The sequence below is a fragment of the Miscanthus floridulus genome, chromosome 11, assembly GCF_019320115.1.
Source record: "Miscanthus floridulus cultivar M001 chromosome 11, ASM1932011v1, whole genome shotgun sequence".
Classification (NCBI taxonomy): domain Eukaryota; kingdom Viridiplantae; phylum Streptophyta; class Magnoliopsida; order Poales; family Poaceae; genus Miscanthus; species Miscanthus floridulus.
The window spans coordinates 83,962,048-83,978,909 of record NC_089590.1 but is presented as its reverse complement, the minus strand read 5'-3'; the positions used below and the strand labels follow the sequence as shown (position 1 = coordinate 83,978,909).

Genomic DNA, 16,862 nt, shown 5'->3' with positions numbered 1-16,862 from the left:
TGTTTGCCACGGTTGTGGGCATGCGGATGGGGCGAGGAAACGCGGCGTCTAGTGGTTGGGACTTGGGAGAGTGCAGCTAAGCGAAGCGAGCCGTTGAGGATAGGATATCGGCAACCACTTGCATGCGCGCCACAATTCAATCGTAGTCGTCGTAGATCGTACGTAGACCGTACCGCCGGACACAGCTAAGTTCGTTACGCTTTACGCACACGTCCTGCCTGTACCGGTCGTGTGCTGCTGTCTTCCGGTCCGCGTGCGTTTCACGGGCAAACAAGTCTAGCTTTGGGGATCACACTGTTTTTGGTAGACAGTTCTCACGCCATAAACAGAGCAGAAACTTTAGGATTCTGATGAAACCGTTTCTTAATCGACTATTTTTTTAGGGTTTCTTAATAGACTAGAAGGTGATAGATGTACAAAGTGCGTCAAAGGGGGTGTAGCTCATATGGTAGAGCGCTCGCTTCGCATGCGAGAGGCACGGGGTTCGATTCCCCGCACCTCCATTATTTTTATTTTTGCTGGATTTCCGGTCTGTATGTTTTCCTTGACTCCTCAGCACTGGCCACTGAATCAGTTATATTCTGAAGTTGACGGACTGGGAATTCTCCTTGTTGAATCTGGTATGGTGTTTGACGTTTGGTGTCTTTCTTTCTTGTACATACAACCTTGCCCCTGTGTGGCTGTGTAGCACTGCCAGTACATCCAACTGCTTTAGCCTCACTGTGCTTCTTTTTTTTCCCCGAATACGGCATTGCATATCATTTGCATTAAAAAGAAAGGAGGTTTATGTTACTAAGTGGTCATCGCCGGCCCGGTGTTAAACTGAATGATGATTACATACTTTCTTGGACAACGAACGTTCCTGGTCTATGTGCTTGCGCTACCCTGGGGTCGCTGCTGCCAAGCTTGCCAAACTTGCTGCGCCTGCTTGAATCCAGAGCTCGGCCTCGGCTCGAATAACTGGTAGGAGCTCGGTCGGCGTGGCGGAAGCGTCGTCTCTGAAGCAGCCAGCGCTTATTTCTCTGTGCATCATGCTTCTGACCTTGTAACGATTAACGACAGTGGTGGGTTGCCAATTTTGGGGTAAGTTTGTACCTTCCCTTGTGATAGAGAATGTATTCTTCTGATACGAGAACGGTACGTACTTCAGAACTACATCATTAAGATGTCATGTAGTTCAGAACGCCGCAGTGGTGGGTTTCACCATTTGCACACATGTGCTTAGGCCACTCCCAACCCAAAAACTAGTATGGTTTACATGGCCATTGATTAAGGTGTCAACTAATAAGTAATTAAGATGGCAACCGAATAGATTGTTACTGGTTCTGAGCAGTAAACACTCGTTTTGCATGGCAGGGGTAATCTTCTGTGACTCTGAAAGGGCATCAAGAATTTTCTCGGTCCATTTTCACATGAGGAACCAGCCAGCTCATAGGACGCGAGTGACGGAAGCAGTGGCCATGCCCGTGGCGCTTGAGCCCTCGCACCGAGCGCCGCACGACGAGCGTATGTCTTCGCGTACGGCCAGTGGCGGAGCCAGGATGAGCACCTCAGGGGGGGCTAATCAATAGAGATTTAGAACAAATGTCGAAGATTAACGATGAAATCACGTTTTTTCTACAGTAATATCAAGGCAAAATCACTCTCCCGGTGGGGCTGCAGCCCCCCCCCCCCCCAGCCCCCCCCCCTGGATCCGCCAATGCGTACGGCGCACGCACGACAGCTCCGCGTAACACACGTGTAGGCGCGGACAGCACGAGCGGAAGCGGCACCACCGGATCCGATCGAAGGCGGCGCGCGGACCGTTGCGCGCGACGACAGCTGCTTGCACCGTCTCCGACTCCAACTAGATGCGCGTTTCTCGCCTGCACAAGCACAAAGCCCTTCAATCGCCGCAGTTTGGTTTAGTACCATACCGGAGCATTTCGCTGGACGCGACCAGCATAACGACGTGCCCGGCCAGCTACTCTTCGCCGGGCCTCGTAGCGGTGGCCCACGTCATCCCAAGCTTGGGGGCAAAGGTGCTGGCTCGGCGGGGCGCAGAGCATCGCAGAGACTGGATCCGACATCTTCGGCTCACTGCTGGCTATCCGGTGTGACGGTCGCGATCGTAAATCCGGACGGGCCTGTACGCGGAGGGTGGCTCGCTCCGTCCTTTGCTTTGCTCTCCATCGAACCACCACCTTTTGCTTCTTTTTTCTCTATATATTTTTTGTCACAATCTATGCTGTTGTCGGTGCCATGCATTTGTCTTTTTTTTTTTCTTCGGTGCGCTCTGCTGATTTTGTACTTTCCCCACATTAAAGCTGATCAATTGAAGTATTGAACTCTGCAACTATGTGCAGGATCTTCAGGTGGACTCCAGGTGCAGATAACCGAAATGCAACAATCAACTTCAAATGGTTTACGGTTAGCTGAATCTTTGTTGATGTTCTCTTTGACTTGAGGTGATGAATCGGTGAAATTGCCGCTTACAAATGCTTGGCAGTGTCAGACTATTCATGTCTGCTTGCACTCAGATGTCTCCTGAGAAGTTCTGTTCGAGACCTGTATAGAAACTCTATACCTATATCCTGTGAGCTATTCTAATTTGGCATCAAAACTGTCTTTCCTTTCTCCTAGGGCACATATCTTCAGTCCTAGTGCACAACCAATAGAATCAGTTAGAACATTCAAGGATAGCAGATATTCAGACCACCCAATCGCCAGCCCACCCAGGCAGAAGGTGGCAACCATAAGGCAACCCATGCCAAAATGGAGCAGACGGATTGCCGCTCAGCCGCCGGCGCACATTCCGATCTCCAAGCGGGGCGAGGTGCTGCTCATGCGGAGGATGGGCTTTGCACCGCCGGCAGGTCCAATCTCATCCGCGTCCAAGAGAGCTTACGGCGACTTTTTCGCAAGGAACTTGACGTCGAGCGAGGTGGAAGCACCGGACGAGCTGTTCCCGACGACCAATGCTACGACTGGTAGAAGGCTCTTCTCGGATGACGGAGCAGAGTCGCACGGCCATTAGCGGAGACGCACAGCTCCGTAGGTTAGTGCGCTGCTCGTAGTTCGGTTGTTTACTTTTATGTAATATCGAAGTTTGAAACGGTCTGCTAGGAAGGTCTAGTCAAATTGTAAGACCTCCTAGGGCGCTCATGAGAAGCGTGTCGTGTGTATAGTTAAACTCTTCTTCTTAATTACAATGATACGCAAATCTTTTGCGTATTCGAGAAAAAAAAGCAGATATTCAGACCACCCAACTACCCCCGAGTCCAGAGCAAGTGAGCAACTTCTGTTAGCACTAGGAATCGCTGTATAAAGGCTGCCCCAGGGCAGCATGGGAGAGCAAAACGCAACGATTCTTTGGTTTGCATGAGGATAAAAAGATAAGTGACCTAATGAACTCGAGGCAGCATTGCACTTGTGCTGCTTCAGCTACCTCCTCTCCTTCCTTAAGGCAACAGCCTTATTCCTTTCTGTAGTTTAGCATGGACAGAGACAGAAAAGGAATGAGAAAACGAGAGAAAAATGGAGTGGCAAAGGCCCAGCCAAGACAGCCAGCAAGAGTCCTCATGACCCTCCAAGAAGCGCCTTCAGTAACTTCTTCAGCGTATCCACAATGCTCGAAAACGATGGCCGCTGCCTTGGATCTCTGAACAATATTGAAAGCAAAGATAGCATCAGCGATAAAGTTCTTTTCCCTGAAAAGAGCATACCGTCATGCACAAATTTGGTCTATTTTGATTATAATAACTTCTGGCTGTTGGAAGGGCTTACTCATCCCAGCAGGATTCAACAAGAGCAGCAAGTTCAGGATTGGTATCTTTCGGAATTGGAAGCCTTCTGTTCTGAAATGCTACAGCTCCTACTACCTGCAGATGTGACCTTACCAAATCAGAAACGACCGCTATTTTCCACATCAGCAGGACATCGGGATTAAGAGATGGAAGGTTACCTGCGCAGGGCCTAGGCCACTCCATGGTTGCTGCATTGTCAGGAGCTCCCACAAGATCACGCCGAAGCTGTAAACATCGCACTTCTCGTTGGATGGCTCGCCACGGAGAAATTCGGGTGCCATCCATTCTGGCTGCAGCACAAGAGTACTTGGGTGGTAAGAAAACAGTAAATTCAGTGCCAGATTGCTGTTTGGACACAAAACTACGAAACTTACTGTTCCAGCAACTGATTTGGATGATATGAAGGTGTTTGCCTTAAATCTGGACAAGCCAAAGTCACCTACCTGAAGTCATATCATCAAGGAAAGTAAAGAAACAAAAGTAGAACAGTGGATCTGGACCATGCTATGCTATCTGGGAGGTGGACTAACCTTCACAGACCAGTTCCGGTCAACCAGCATGTTTGGTGTCTTGAGATCCCAATGCACAATAGGAGGATTCAAGCAGTGGAGATAGTTGATGCCTTTTGCCTGCATTGTACATACAGCACGTAGAGATATCAGTGACATTTCAGGAGTTTCTCACACGTGGAACACAATATGATACATACAACGTCTAGTGCCATGCGCAAACGACGCTTTAGATCCAGCATTTCTCCATTAGCTGCCTTGTTGATGAGGCGGAAGAGGCTCCCTCTGTTTACACCAGCAGGGTTCTTATTTTCTCAATGATAACCAAATATCAGTAACAAGTCCGACAGCCGAAATTGATGAAAATTTTACCTGGGCAAATACTCTGTCACTATTGACAATTGTGGGCATTTTGTCACCGCACCCATGAACAATACCACATTCGGATGGCGGACTCGTTTCATGATAGCAATCTGGAAACCATGCGCGTATGTTCAGGTTATGATTGCTAGTTAGACATGAGAACTTAAAACTAGGGTGGTAAAGTGACCTCTCTTAGGAATTCCTTCAGCTGAGCTTCGCCGACATCCTGATCTGTAAGCACCTTTACTGCAACATCCTGCAGACCCCAATCTACAATCTTTAATTTATGGTCTCCAAAGGACAACTCACCACAAAAGTACATATAAAACGGGTTTCAGAATGCAAGTTTGAGGTGCTTACTGAACCATGCCAGTCTGCACGATAAACAGTGCCGAAAGAACCTGCAATGTACCCCAACAATGATCAGATTCTATTCGCAAAAAAAAAAAAAAAAAAAAAAAAACAATGATCAGATTCAGAGCACACAGTAAATTAGTTGAAATCCTGGAGGCAAAGGAGTACCGGCGCCTACGCGTTCCTTTAGGTCAAGCTCCTCCCATGATATCTCCAGCCAGTCTACAGCAAAAGGCGGCTCAATCCTCAAGGGTTTCAGAAGATTAGCACCAGGGACGTTCTCCATGTTGCCATTCTCAGCACCGATGTCCATTGCCTTCAATTGCGCCGACACTTGTAACATGGATACGCCATTGCAGTTTCCATTATGTGTGATCTGCCCACACTTTGGCAGCAGGTCTTCGTTGCTGGCTACCTGAACAGAGTTGTTCTCCACAATGCGGCACCTAGCAACTACAAGTAGCACAATATTGAACTATTTTGGGCAACGGTACGGTTGAATTACCTAGATATGGTGAGTTGCGCAATAGTAGGTAGCGTACCTGAATACTGGGAATTTGACAATACCATGTTGCGACGATCATCTGCTATTGCTTGATTCCAGACTGCAACTGGTGTTGTGTAGTTCCCCGAGCCAACTGCACACGAAGTCTTGAAAGGTGAAGGCACGGTGGACAGCAGCTGGCCGTTGATGGATGAATCTGGGCTGCTTATGCTTCCTGGCTCAACTACAAGGTCCACGACGTATTCCCTGAAACCACAAGCAGGATTACTAGACAGATTGAGGCGATGTGTGACAAAAAGAAAAAGTGTGGCAGCTGCAAAAAGTTCAGTGTGCATCGGCATGCACCAACGTCAGATTATATGAAGGCATTGAAATGCTCAAACTTCACAAGAGGAGAAGCTACAAATTAATAGAGCAATATTAATTGTCTAAAGCTCTGCTATTCTACAATATATCTGCAGAAGAGAGGGAAAAGAACTTGAACGAGCACAGACCTTACATATCTCCTCTCACTGTCGACTTTGACAAGGCAAGATGATCGGTGAGGCGCAGAGCAGTACTTGCAACCTTGCGCAATCCGGCACGGCAGGCCGATGAAGTTTGCAAGTACCTGAGTATTCGGAGAAGAAAGGTGGCACTCGAGCATAAAACATACTGTAATAAGTTGCATTGCGCCATGGCCGTTGCTGGGTCTGACCGATGGTACCTAACTAGTACCTTGAAAAGAATGGCACGGTGCCGGCAGAAGCCTATGGACAGGCCGCCGATGGGGACGACGACGCACTTCTGCCTCTTCTTCAGCTTCGTGCTCACCGCCTTCCACCGCAGGTACAGGTCCCCATCCTCCGATCGCAACGCACCTCTTCAGAAGGAAAAAGGGAAAAACAACAAAGAGAGAACGTCACATGCATGAAGGTGGTGCACTCAAACCAACAGTCAAACGATTGTTGAGTTCACGTGTTCGTCGGTGACCATGACCACCGCCTCACGGAACATCTTGCAACTGCAAAGCCTAGCCTACCAGCAGCCTAGCGATTGATCTAGCACATGGACCGGTGCATGCGCACGAGCGTGGCATGTATGGCGGCCCTGATATTTACCAGCACAGCTAGCTTTTCTGAAGCGAAGTAAAGGCAGGGACACGGGCGACACGCCCATGCAGGCAGGCAGCGCGGTCAGTGTGTGTGCTCACCCCATGTGGTCGGAGACGAGGACGGCGAGGCTGCGGACGAGGTCGAGCGTGACGCCGAGCGCGCGGACGAGATTGAGGGCGCGGCGCTCGAGGTCAAGGAGCACCGAGTCGGCGCCGTTGTCGACGAGCACCACCTCCAGCGAGGACTCGGTGGCGTCCACCGCCCGCAGTGCCGCCAGCGACGGCAGCCGGCGGCCCTCCTCCGCGACGTTGCACATGGCCCACAGGTGCGGGTCGATGCCCATGATGTTGTAGAACCCGTGCGCGATCTTGTCGCCCCACGACAGGCACCCGTTCACCTGCGCACCGCAAAACACATGCAGATAGCCATCGCTAGCTGTCAGCTTCCTAGCTCCCTCAGGTCTTACTAGCTCCTTAATTGCAATGATTGCTACTAGTAGCAATCAATAAATAAGCACAGCGTCAACTTGCAATAATAAGGCCAAGAAGATTTCCCGTCACATCAAACTTGCGGTACATGCATGGAATACTAAATATTGACGAAATCAAAAACTAATTGCACAGTTTGGTTGTACTTTACGAGACGAACGTTTTGAGTCTAATTAGTCAACAATTAGACAATTATTACTAAATAAAAACAAAACGCTGCAGTAGCTACAGTGCGCCAGGAATCCGGCGGCGCCGATTCGGTGGCCATGTTTAGTTCCCCAAACTCCTGAATTTGACACTATGCAAAAAGAAGATTCTCCGTCACATCAAATTTGCGGTACATGCATGTAGTACTAAATGTAGACGAAATCAAAAACTAATTGCACAGTTTGCTTTAACTTTACGAGATGAATCTTTTGAGCTTAATTAGTCAATGTTTGGACAATAATTCACAAATACAAACAAAATGCTATAGTAGGGAATCTTCACTATACAAACTTTGCCTGCGCAAACTTTGCCCAACTAAACACCGCCTAAATTAGAGCGCATCAAAAATATATGAACTGTTCAGCGGAGAAGAGTCTCGGCATCATTTGCAATCGGTAATGTGATTGTTATTTGATTATGCGCATGAATATTATATCAGCTTTTAAGGGACGACATCATTGACCAGCACGGAGATATGGCCACTAAGTGATCACCACCACTCCTAATGATCTGTTAGCTTCGCTGATAAGCCATGACTGAAAATACTATTAGCTGATTTGTTGTACTGAAAAAGTACAGCTTATACAGGGCGTAAACCACTTATAGTATGAACGGAACGAACAACATCACCAACTTTCATTAAACACGGAATTTTCTCTTTTCCAACTTTTTTTCCAGCAAATTAAGGAGCAAGCAAGAAACTAATGCAACCCAGTACCCAGAAATGATTCAGTCACAATAGAAACCAAACAAATTTGAAATCTTATTGTGTCATAGTCTCACAGAGGCAAGAAGAGTTGAAAAACGTGTGTCATAGTCTCACAGGCAAGAAGAGTTGAAAAACGTGTACAGGAGTTTGTGCTTGTCTCTCTACACTAGTAGAGAAATGGGTCGTAGTTTCGGTAGGCAACTGTCCTGGCCTTTAGTTCTGGGTCACATAACTAGAACTAAAGGTCCATCTACAGGAGAAAAATAAACGAAATTATAGGAAGACCTCTTTTGCGATGTGTGATATTCGAACCCAGGACCTCTTTCCTCGCGCATAAACTCCTTACTAATTCAGCTGTACACCACATGTGACAGGGTTTTGGACACTCTCCTTTTGAATTGACCTGTGGAGTACCTTTAGTCCCGGGTGGGAGACCTTTAATCCGGGTTAGTGACACCAACCGGGACTAAAAGGTCACCCTTTAGTCCCGGTTGGTTGGTATTACCAACCGAGACTAAAGGTCGAAGGATATTTAGTCCGGGTTGGTAACACAAATTGGGACTAAAGGTCGACCTTTAGTCTGGGTTGGTAACATCAACTGGGACTAAAGATGGCCTGCTGCGAAAGCGTGCCAGAACAGGGGTCTTTAGTCCCTGTCGATCCAACCGAGACTAATTATTCATTTACTTCCGGACGCAAAAAATACCGAGACTAAAGCCCAAAATCGAAAGCATTGCACCATAGATCATATGCATATGCTCGTGTGTTCTACCATGTCCGTGCGACCCATATATGCACTCGTGTGTATGTATGTATGCACGTACCCAGAGCCGGTAGGAGATGGCCCCCGGATCATCCGCGCCGTCGCCAGCAGCGTGGTGGTCGACAACGACGCCGGAGCCGCAGCCGAAGAGGAGCTCGGGCGCGAGCGGGGCGCCGGCGAGGAAGGCCTGCGAGGTGAGGCGGATGGCGAGGGAGAGCTGGAGGTAGTACCCCTCCCTGGTGCGGCGGACCCACGTGTCCCTCTCCCTTCCGCCGGCGGCTTCGGCGGCGGTCAGCAGCTGGGAGGAGGAGCCCGGCGCCGTGGCAGTGGAGGACGCGGTGGTGGTGGCCGCGTCGGAGGTGGCGGTGAAGGCGCTCCCGGCGCTCCACTCGGACGACGCCGGGGCCACCGCGGGGGCGTCGGCGACGGAGACGGAGGCGGCGGAGGACTGGTGGAGCAGCGCATAGTCCGCGAGGAGCGGCAGCCGCGCCTCGTCAGCGCCGAGGTGGCCGAACGCGGTGGTGGCGGGAGGTGGCGGGGGCAGCGTCGGGTTAAGAGCTCGGCGGCGGTGCGGCATGGCTGTGGAGACCTTATGCATGGAGCGATACGTCGGTCGTTGCCCGGCTGGTGGTTGCTTGTGTTGCTCGATCCGGGGATTGGAGAGGAAGGAGGAGAGATGGTGAGCTGGTGCTGGGAGCTGGGCGTGTGAAAGGAGTTGAAAAACTTCAGCGCAGCTGCGCAGGGGTTGCAACTTGCAACTAGGTCCTTTTGCGTTGCTTATTTTCTGTTGAGTTTTTCCTTTATTATGTCTACCTGTTATTATCATCTTTCTTTCCTTATACACTACTGTCTTTAAAGCACGGTAGGTCGGTAGCCGTATATATCCCGTATAGTAGCCGTATACTTATCCGCCTAGACTCATGTATTGACTGGGTTATTGGCTTATTGCTCTCTCTAATACGTACTCCCTCTGTCGTCTAATAGTGTATCCTAAGAATTTTAAGGCAAATTAAGAGAGAACATAAAAGACGCATATACTCTTATTTTATTTTCTAATCAGACGTTATCATCGGCGTGATTAATGGTGATTGATTGATAAATGGAAAATATTCAATATAAAATTTGTTTTTGTCCTCTATAATCCATTATATTTGAGGATAAATTTTAAATACTTAAATGTACTATGTTACAGGACAGAGGGAGTACGTTCTTCTTACCTCCATCCAAATTTTCGGTTAGATTAAGTCAAACTTCCTTTAGTAATCTAACTTCCTTAAGTTTAACTAAAGAAAAAATATTTACATTTATGATTTCAGTAGGTATAATATAAAAAATATTTCATAATTAATTTAATTAATGATACTTACTTGATATAAATAATATTAATGCTTATTTATGTAGGTCTAGTTAAAATTTGAACTACTTGACTTGTAAAAAAACAGAATTGCATTCTAAGAAAAAAGTACTCTCTATATTCCAAATTACAAGATGTTATAACTTTTCTAGATATATTGCTTTTAATATGCATCGTCTTTGTCTAGACCTAGTGTATATCCAAATGCATAAAAAAATATAAATATCAAAATATCAAAACATCTTATAATCTAAAATAGAGCTAGTAGTACATTTTATTGTGTGAACATAAACATGTTCAAATTTTTTTGGGGCAGCTTCTGGAGTCTGTTGACGGATTCTGAGATTAATGAAGGCTTATTCTAGTAAGAAACAATCTATTCATGAGGGATCTTTTTATTTTATTTTATTCATGAGGGATCTGATGAAGGTTAGAAGGTGGGGTTGATTTAATATACATGCATGGGCTCCGTCGAATGTCTAAGCGTAGAAGCCTATACCGGAACGTCTCAGCTCACAATTCTTGAATTCTAAAATGTCAAAAAAAAAAAAAATCTCGATCACATAAAAGGTTTGCACATCTTTGTAATAAGGTATAGAAAAAGTTCAATACAACAAGCCTTAGCGATGCCCTAGGGTCAAAAAAAAAATTGTATGTTGATGTTTGGATACTCTAGTGTACTGTAAGCTAAGTTGTTATATTGGATATTGATAAAAAAATTGTGACGCCGGGCTGTTGGAGGCCTATGCCCGGGCTACTGAGCGGCAGTGGTGCTGCTTGCGCGCGCCCACCATGCCGTCTGCTGGGATAATGTCAAAATTTTAAGAATAAAGACACTAGATGATATTTTCGTTGATATATATATATATATATATATATATATATATATATATATATATATATATATATATATATATATATATATATATGATGATGATTTAGTTAATTTTAAGATCTACAAATACAAATTTTCGTAACTGCTCATAAAACCAGGATGTACGGCGTGCGTACCTCTGCTTTTATAGCCGCAAGTGTGTATGTATAGTCACTAGCGAGATGTCAACGCTACTTCATCAAGCTTAAAAAATCTACCGACTCAGTGACTCTATCTCACAAATGGTTATACTGGTTAGGTGTAAGTGCATTTTGTTCCAGGTACACGTTAGCGTGTATATGAGCATATGCGAGTGTTTGGAAAAAGAAAAGAGCAACCATCATATTAAGGCCCTATTTGGATCAGAACCGAATTATTATAATATGCATTATGTATGGAATTATTATAATTATGACTATAGATAATAATAAGAGTGTTTGGATCCATGATTGTTAATGTGGTTTATCGTTGATTAAGAAAAGAAATGTCAATGTTTTTTTAAAAAAGGGTTTCATTAGGATTATAGGATTAATATAATATAAGATTTTGATTATAATACTCTATCCTATTTGTTGAATTACAGTTAGATTATTTTAATCATCACAATAAGGCCATGTTTGGATCCCATGGCAAGACTTTAGTCCTGCATTTTTAACCCATTTTTTTTGTCATGTGATCCAAATAGGTGGGCTAAAAGTGAGCAAATCCATAAATCTAAAGAGTAGTCCGTTTGCTCCTCAAGAGACCTAAAACTGGGCTAAAACGCCTCGGGGTGAGCTGGACACCCGATAACCCCCACCCACCCACCCGCGCCATGCATGGCTTAATTAAATGAGAACAAATCAGTCATTGTAGATTAAAGAAGTAAAGTTTAGCCTATGGATCAAACAGCCCAGCGAGACTAAGGCCCCCTTTGGCAGGGCTCTTGCCGGCTCTGGCCCCTCCTCAAATTCACTGTAGCGACACTGTAGCGGGAGCCGTTTCGAAAATCAAGGCAAAAAATGAACTGGAGAGAGCCGGAGCCGGTGAAGCCATGATTTCAAGCTTCTCCAGCTCCGTGCTACAATACTGCACGAAGCCGGAGCCGGTGAAGCCCTGCCAAGGAGGACCTAAAGTTTAACCCCTCCCTAGACTTTAGTTCACGGCAAATGAACTCAAGCAGGTCGAACTTCGAACAGAGCCTAGCCAGGTTGCCAACTAGCCATCCACGCTGAAAGCACCCCCAACCCAATTACCCAAATCGGCAACTCCACGAGGGCACGCAAGCAAAAGCAGCCGCCTACTTTCCTCCAATACTTCCATGGACACACCCACGGCCCACGGGCAGGCCGCGAGACAACGGGAAAAAGCGCTCCTTCCTCCCGCGGCAGCGGCGCCCCCGTGCACGTGCGCTGGAGCCTGTGCGGAGCCGCCGCGTGTGCCGAGGCGGGACACCCGTCGCGCGCGGGGCGGCCGAGTCAACTCGACGGACGTGGGGTGCGCCGTGCGGGGACTGGAACGTGCTCGCCCGCCCGCCCGGCCCCGTGATTCGCCCACCCGCGGTCCGCGCCGTCTTTTGGCTTGGGCGGCTGGCGGCTGGCGGCTGGCTGCCTGCAGCCTCCCCGCGCGCGTGGCGTTCCATTCCATCCACGGACGGACTACGGCTCCCATGCATGATGGCAAGCGCGCTCGCTTTGCTGCGTCCTCTCTCTCGGAACCGGAAACGAGGCCCGCAGCAAGACACATTTGACTAGCGCGGCGCCGGCGAGACCTGCTGTAGTCGGCACATGCGTGCGTGGTGCTCGACAGCTGAAATCTAGGTGGAGGATGGCGACATGGGGCGCGCTGGAGTCTGCAGAGCAAGTTGCGGGCAGCGGGCGTGCCTCAGCTTTCAGCTGGTGGAAGGTGAAATACAAAGATTCTATTTCGGTAACGGGAAGGTCTGTTTGTCTTTTCAACTATGGTCACGTTTGGTTCCTAGGAACCGAGAGAATTTGAAAAGGTAATTTAACAATAAAATAGGAACAATTTTTTAGATCCAAACAGGTTCTAATAGTAATCCATTACATTGTTACGAACAATTCAAAGCTCAAAGAAACATCTTTGTTAATTTAGTATTCTTTTACTGTTGGGAAATTCTGAAGCTCAAGCTAGCATCTCTAGATTGCAGTGCAAAGTTACAACTGTCCTGCACCTAAACCATAACTATATCTGGGCATCGGGCCGGCCCGGCCTGGCACAGCACGATGGCTATCGGGCCAAGGAGGCACGCCGTGCCCTGCGGGCCGTGCCTCATCGGCCTGCGGGCCTGGCCTTCGGCCCAGGCATAGGCCTGTGGGCCATTTTTCGTGCCGTGCTGGCCCGTGAGGCACGGCAAAAATAGCAGGCCGTGCCAGCCCGTTAAATTAAAACACCTCCAAATAAATATCTCAATCCATTTTTTCAACCATGGACACATAAGTATGAATTTTGACCAACACAATTTTTTCACACTTAGCCATTTAGGACACTTAGGCAATAAACAACAGCAACAACAAGATGAAGACAACAGATTTAAATATCAAAAAGAGCTGTTTTGTACAATGCTGCCTCATTAAAAACCTACCTAGGTAAAATTCACCCTTGTGAGAAACCCTAGGCAGAAAAAAAGAGTGCAGCCAGCTCCAAATGTCTTAATCTTACATAGTTATTACAGACCATTGTTCAAATGTTCAAATGTTCAAATGAAAACTAAGCAAGTGAGTGAGGGACACATCCACTCTCAACTCACACAAAAGTACTCCAACACTCCCAGCCAACCAATGCCACTCTCAGCCACCAGATGCATCATCTTCACCTTCTAGTTCATCCAGGAACAGATTCTCGAATGCATCTTCAATTTTCTTGGTATTAGCAGCTTCATGTTATTCCCTCTTCTCTCCTAGCTCCTAGTCCTTCAACAAGGTCAGCATCTCAACATGTTCTGGTTTCAAGCTCCGGCGTTGTTCTTCTAGGATCCTCCCTGCTAAGCTGAAACAAGACTCTGAAGAACAAGTGGAAACAGGAACTGACATGATATCTCTGGCCATAATAGCCAGGATGGGATAGGTTAGTTTGTGGTCCTTCCACCACAGGAAGAATGTCAAAACCATCCTCATAAGCAGTTATGCAGTCGCTGTCCAAATAGCTTGAAAGTTCAGAAGCAGTAGAGTGAGAAGAAGAACAGGCAGTGCCACTGGAAGGACCAGGCAGACCTGATCCTCCAAAAATTACCCCCAAGCCTGTTTTCTCTTACCAGTGGGTGGGGTAGGACCAGCAACCCTTTGTGACCTGGTTGCACCAAACTTTCTCAAATATTTCTCAAACATTTTATGCAACTCAGTTTTCAAATCAGCATAGTAAGTAGTGTAATCAGTACCAGTATATTCAGTAAGTAAATGGAGGACCCTTTGCATACCTCTAAGCTTAGCTCTAGGGTCAAGAATGAATGCAAATGAGTATAAGAGAGGAATGTCCTTCCAATACTTAAGAAATTTATGCTGCATAGGGTACACAAAGGGTCTAAGATTAACATCCCGTTCACATGCATGCAAATGGGTTGCAATCTCCAGAACATGGTGCAGCACAAGAGAACTGGTAGGATAATAAACATCAGACAGTGTAACAGTAGAATCATAAAATACTTCTAGGAACTCCAATATTTTCCCAGCCACGTGCCAATGGGATGGAGACAATAGTGCAGAACCATAATTTGAATTTATAAACACAGAAAATACTTCACTGTAAGGAACCAAGTGTTTTAGCATGAAATAAGTAGCATTCCATCTAACATCCATGTCTAAGCCAAATTTTCTAGGTCTCATATCTTTAGCTTCACAGTAGTTTCTAAACATAGCAATTCTTTGATTAGAGGAGTTCAAGAAATTAATTGCAGTTCTAAAATCCTCTATATAAGGTTTGATTCTTTTTAGTCCAGATTTGACTATCAGATTAATAATGTGACAAGCACAGCGTTGATGCACAAGACTGTAACCAGGTGCAGGATCATCAGGTGCAGGATCACAACCAAGATAACCAGTAAACATGGGTGTCAAAGTTTCCATAGCCTTAGCATTAGAAGATGCATTATCTAAAGTGATAGAAAAGATTTTATCAACCAAGCCATACTCCTCAACAACAGATGCAATGGAAGCAGAAATGTTTTCACCAGAATGCTTAGCTTGAATCAACCTAAGACCAACAATCTTCTTTTGCAATTCCCAATCAGCATTCATATAGTGAGCAACAACAGATATGTAATCCTCTTTAGCATTACCAGACCATATGTCAGAAGTCAAAGCAATAGATGCAGAAGCATGCACACAGTTCCTAATCATAGCACGACGTTCAGCAAATAACTTATCCAGATCTCTAGTGGTGGTTCTTCTAGATGATCTAACAAATCTTGGGTTATGAGAATTTTTAATATATTCCTCAAATGCATCAGTGTCACCAAAACTAAGAGGAAGATCAAGCCTATCAATCAATCTACACAGTTCAGTTCTAGCAATAACAGGATCATAGTTCCAATTATGCAAAGACCCATCAGCATTAAAAGCTAGTCGAGACTGAACCCTAGAAGCATTATCAAGTTTCTGTTTGTAAGATTTTTGGTGCCTAAGAATGTGACCAGTACTAGCAGCAGATCTAGCACTCAACACAGTTCTACACATCTTACATATAGCTCTAACACGCACATCGACACCATTAATCTTCTCATAAACCTCATCAAAGTCACCCCAGCACTTAGACTTGCGCTTACCAAGTCCAGAAACAGCACCGGAGGAAGGAGTACGAGTACCATTACCATCAGCATTACCATTAACACCAGTGCTGTTGGAGTCCACCGTCCCTATCCTCGTTGCTCCTACATCGACGGCATCGACGTCGATCGCCGGCTGTGTCCCGCGGGTGGCGTCATCAAACACCGCAAAGGGCTCACGGCCGTCGTCGTCGTGCTCCGAGGACAGCCTAGCCGCGACCAAGTCATCGTCGCCAGTCACAGGGAACATGGCATCGTCGCCCTGCGGGTCACACGCCATGGGACCCTCGGCCGTGAACGGCTGAACTCCAGCACCGTTCCTCAACGGTGCGCGGCTACGGCTTGGCCGCGATGCCATTGCTCATCATCCGTCTACGCCAAGGCTAGTTGATGACGAGGCATCGGCAGCAGACCTGCAAAGAAAAAGAACACGAAAAGAAGAAAAGGATGAGAAAATGATCCCAAAAACAGAATCAAAACACTGAGAAACGTATAGATCTAGGGGCTAGGGTTAGGGTTACGAATGGGGATGGACTTGCCTACGCAATCGGAGCCTAGCGCCAGAGAAGACGAGGGCCACACAAGGGCAAGACGGGATTAAGAAGGACGGCGAGCGATGGTGGAAGAGAGACTGGGAGGCAGACTCACTTGTTCATCGATAAACAGAGGAGAAGGAGTAAAAAGGAAGACGGAGAGGGACTGAGGGAGCAGGGAACTCAGGGAGAGGTGATGGAGCGGCGGCGATATCACCGGATCCAAGGACAACGGTCACACCGGCGACGAAGATGGATCGACGAGAGGAGGCGAGTGGCGACGAGCGAGAGCGACGAGCGACCGAGCGGGTGTCGAGTGCGGCGGCGGTTGGGAGGGGAATGGGGTTAGGGAGGGTGGGGTGGAGGCCGGGGGGGTCGCGGTTTATATATGGGGAGGAGGGGGAGTTTTTGGGCCGGCCGCCGGCCTGCTTGCCGTTGGGCCGCTACGGGCCTGCCGTTATTTTGCGGGCCGTGCCAAGCCGGCCTGTGGGCCTAGGGTGCGGCCCAAGCATGGCCTGCACCCCTGTGCCGTGCCAGCCCGGGCCCATTGACCTTCGGGCCGGGC

The 16,862-nt window shown here is 47.3% G+C and overlaps 1 protein-coding gene and 1 non-coding gene across 6 annotated transcripts; one reads left to right on the top strand and one right to left on the bottom strand.

The window, feature by feature from the left end:
• The first annotated feature begins 430 nt into the window (after nt 1-430).
• Nucleotides 431-503, top strand: TRNAA-CGC (transfer RNA alanine (anticodon CGC)). Its single transcript has one exon. It is a non-coding gene; the product is annotated as a tRNA-Ala (tRNA).
• A 1,204-nt stretch (nt 504-1,707) lies between these two features.
• Nucleotides 1,708-9,544, bottom strand: LOC136493646 (serine/threonine-protein kinase CTR1-like). Of its 5 annotated transcripts, none has more exons than XR_010768406.1 (16): nt 8,839-9,544; nt 6,709-7,007; nt 6,234-6,378; nt 6,011-6,126; nt 5,554-5,762; nt 5,180-5,464; nt 5,018-5,058; nt 4,845-4,913; nt 4,667-4,767; nt 4,495-4,579; nt 4,316-4,414; nt 4,160-4,228; nt 3,944-4,075; nt 3,766-3,860; nt 3,384-3,640; nt 1,708-2,639 (listed from the first exon to the last, which is right to left on the bottom strand). XR_010768406.1 is itself a non-coding variant. In XM_066489745.1 (15 exons), the coding sequence occupies exons 1-15, from the start codon at nt 9,373-9,375 to the stop codon at nt 3,559-3,561; spliced, it is 2,364 nt and encodes a 787-aa protein (XP_066345842.1). In that variant the 5' UTR covers nt 9,376-9,544; the 3' UTR covers nt 3,173-3,558. The 5 variants fall into 5 exon arrangements, 2 of the variants coding, with proteins under 2 accessions (XP_066345842.1, XP_066345843.1); XR_010768407.1 differs by having other exon boundaries at nt 1,708-2,631; XR_010768408.1 differs by lacking the exon at nt 5,180-5,464.
• Nucleotides 9,545-16,862: the final 7,318 nt, after the last annotated feature.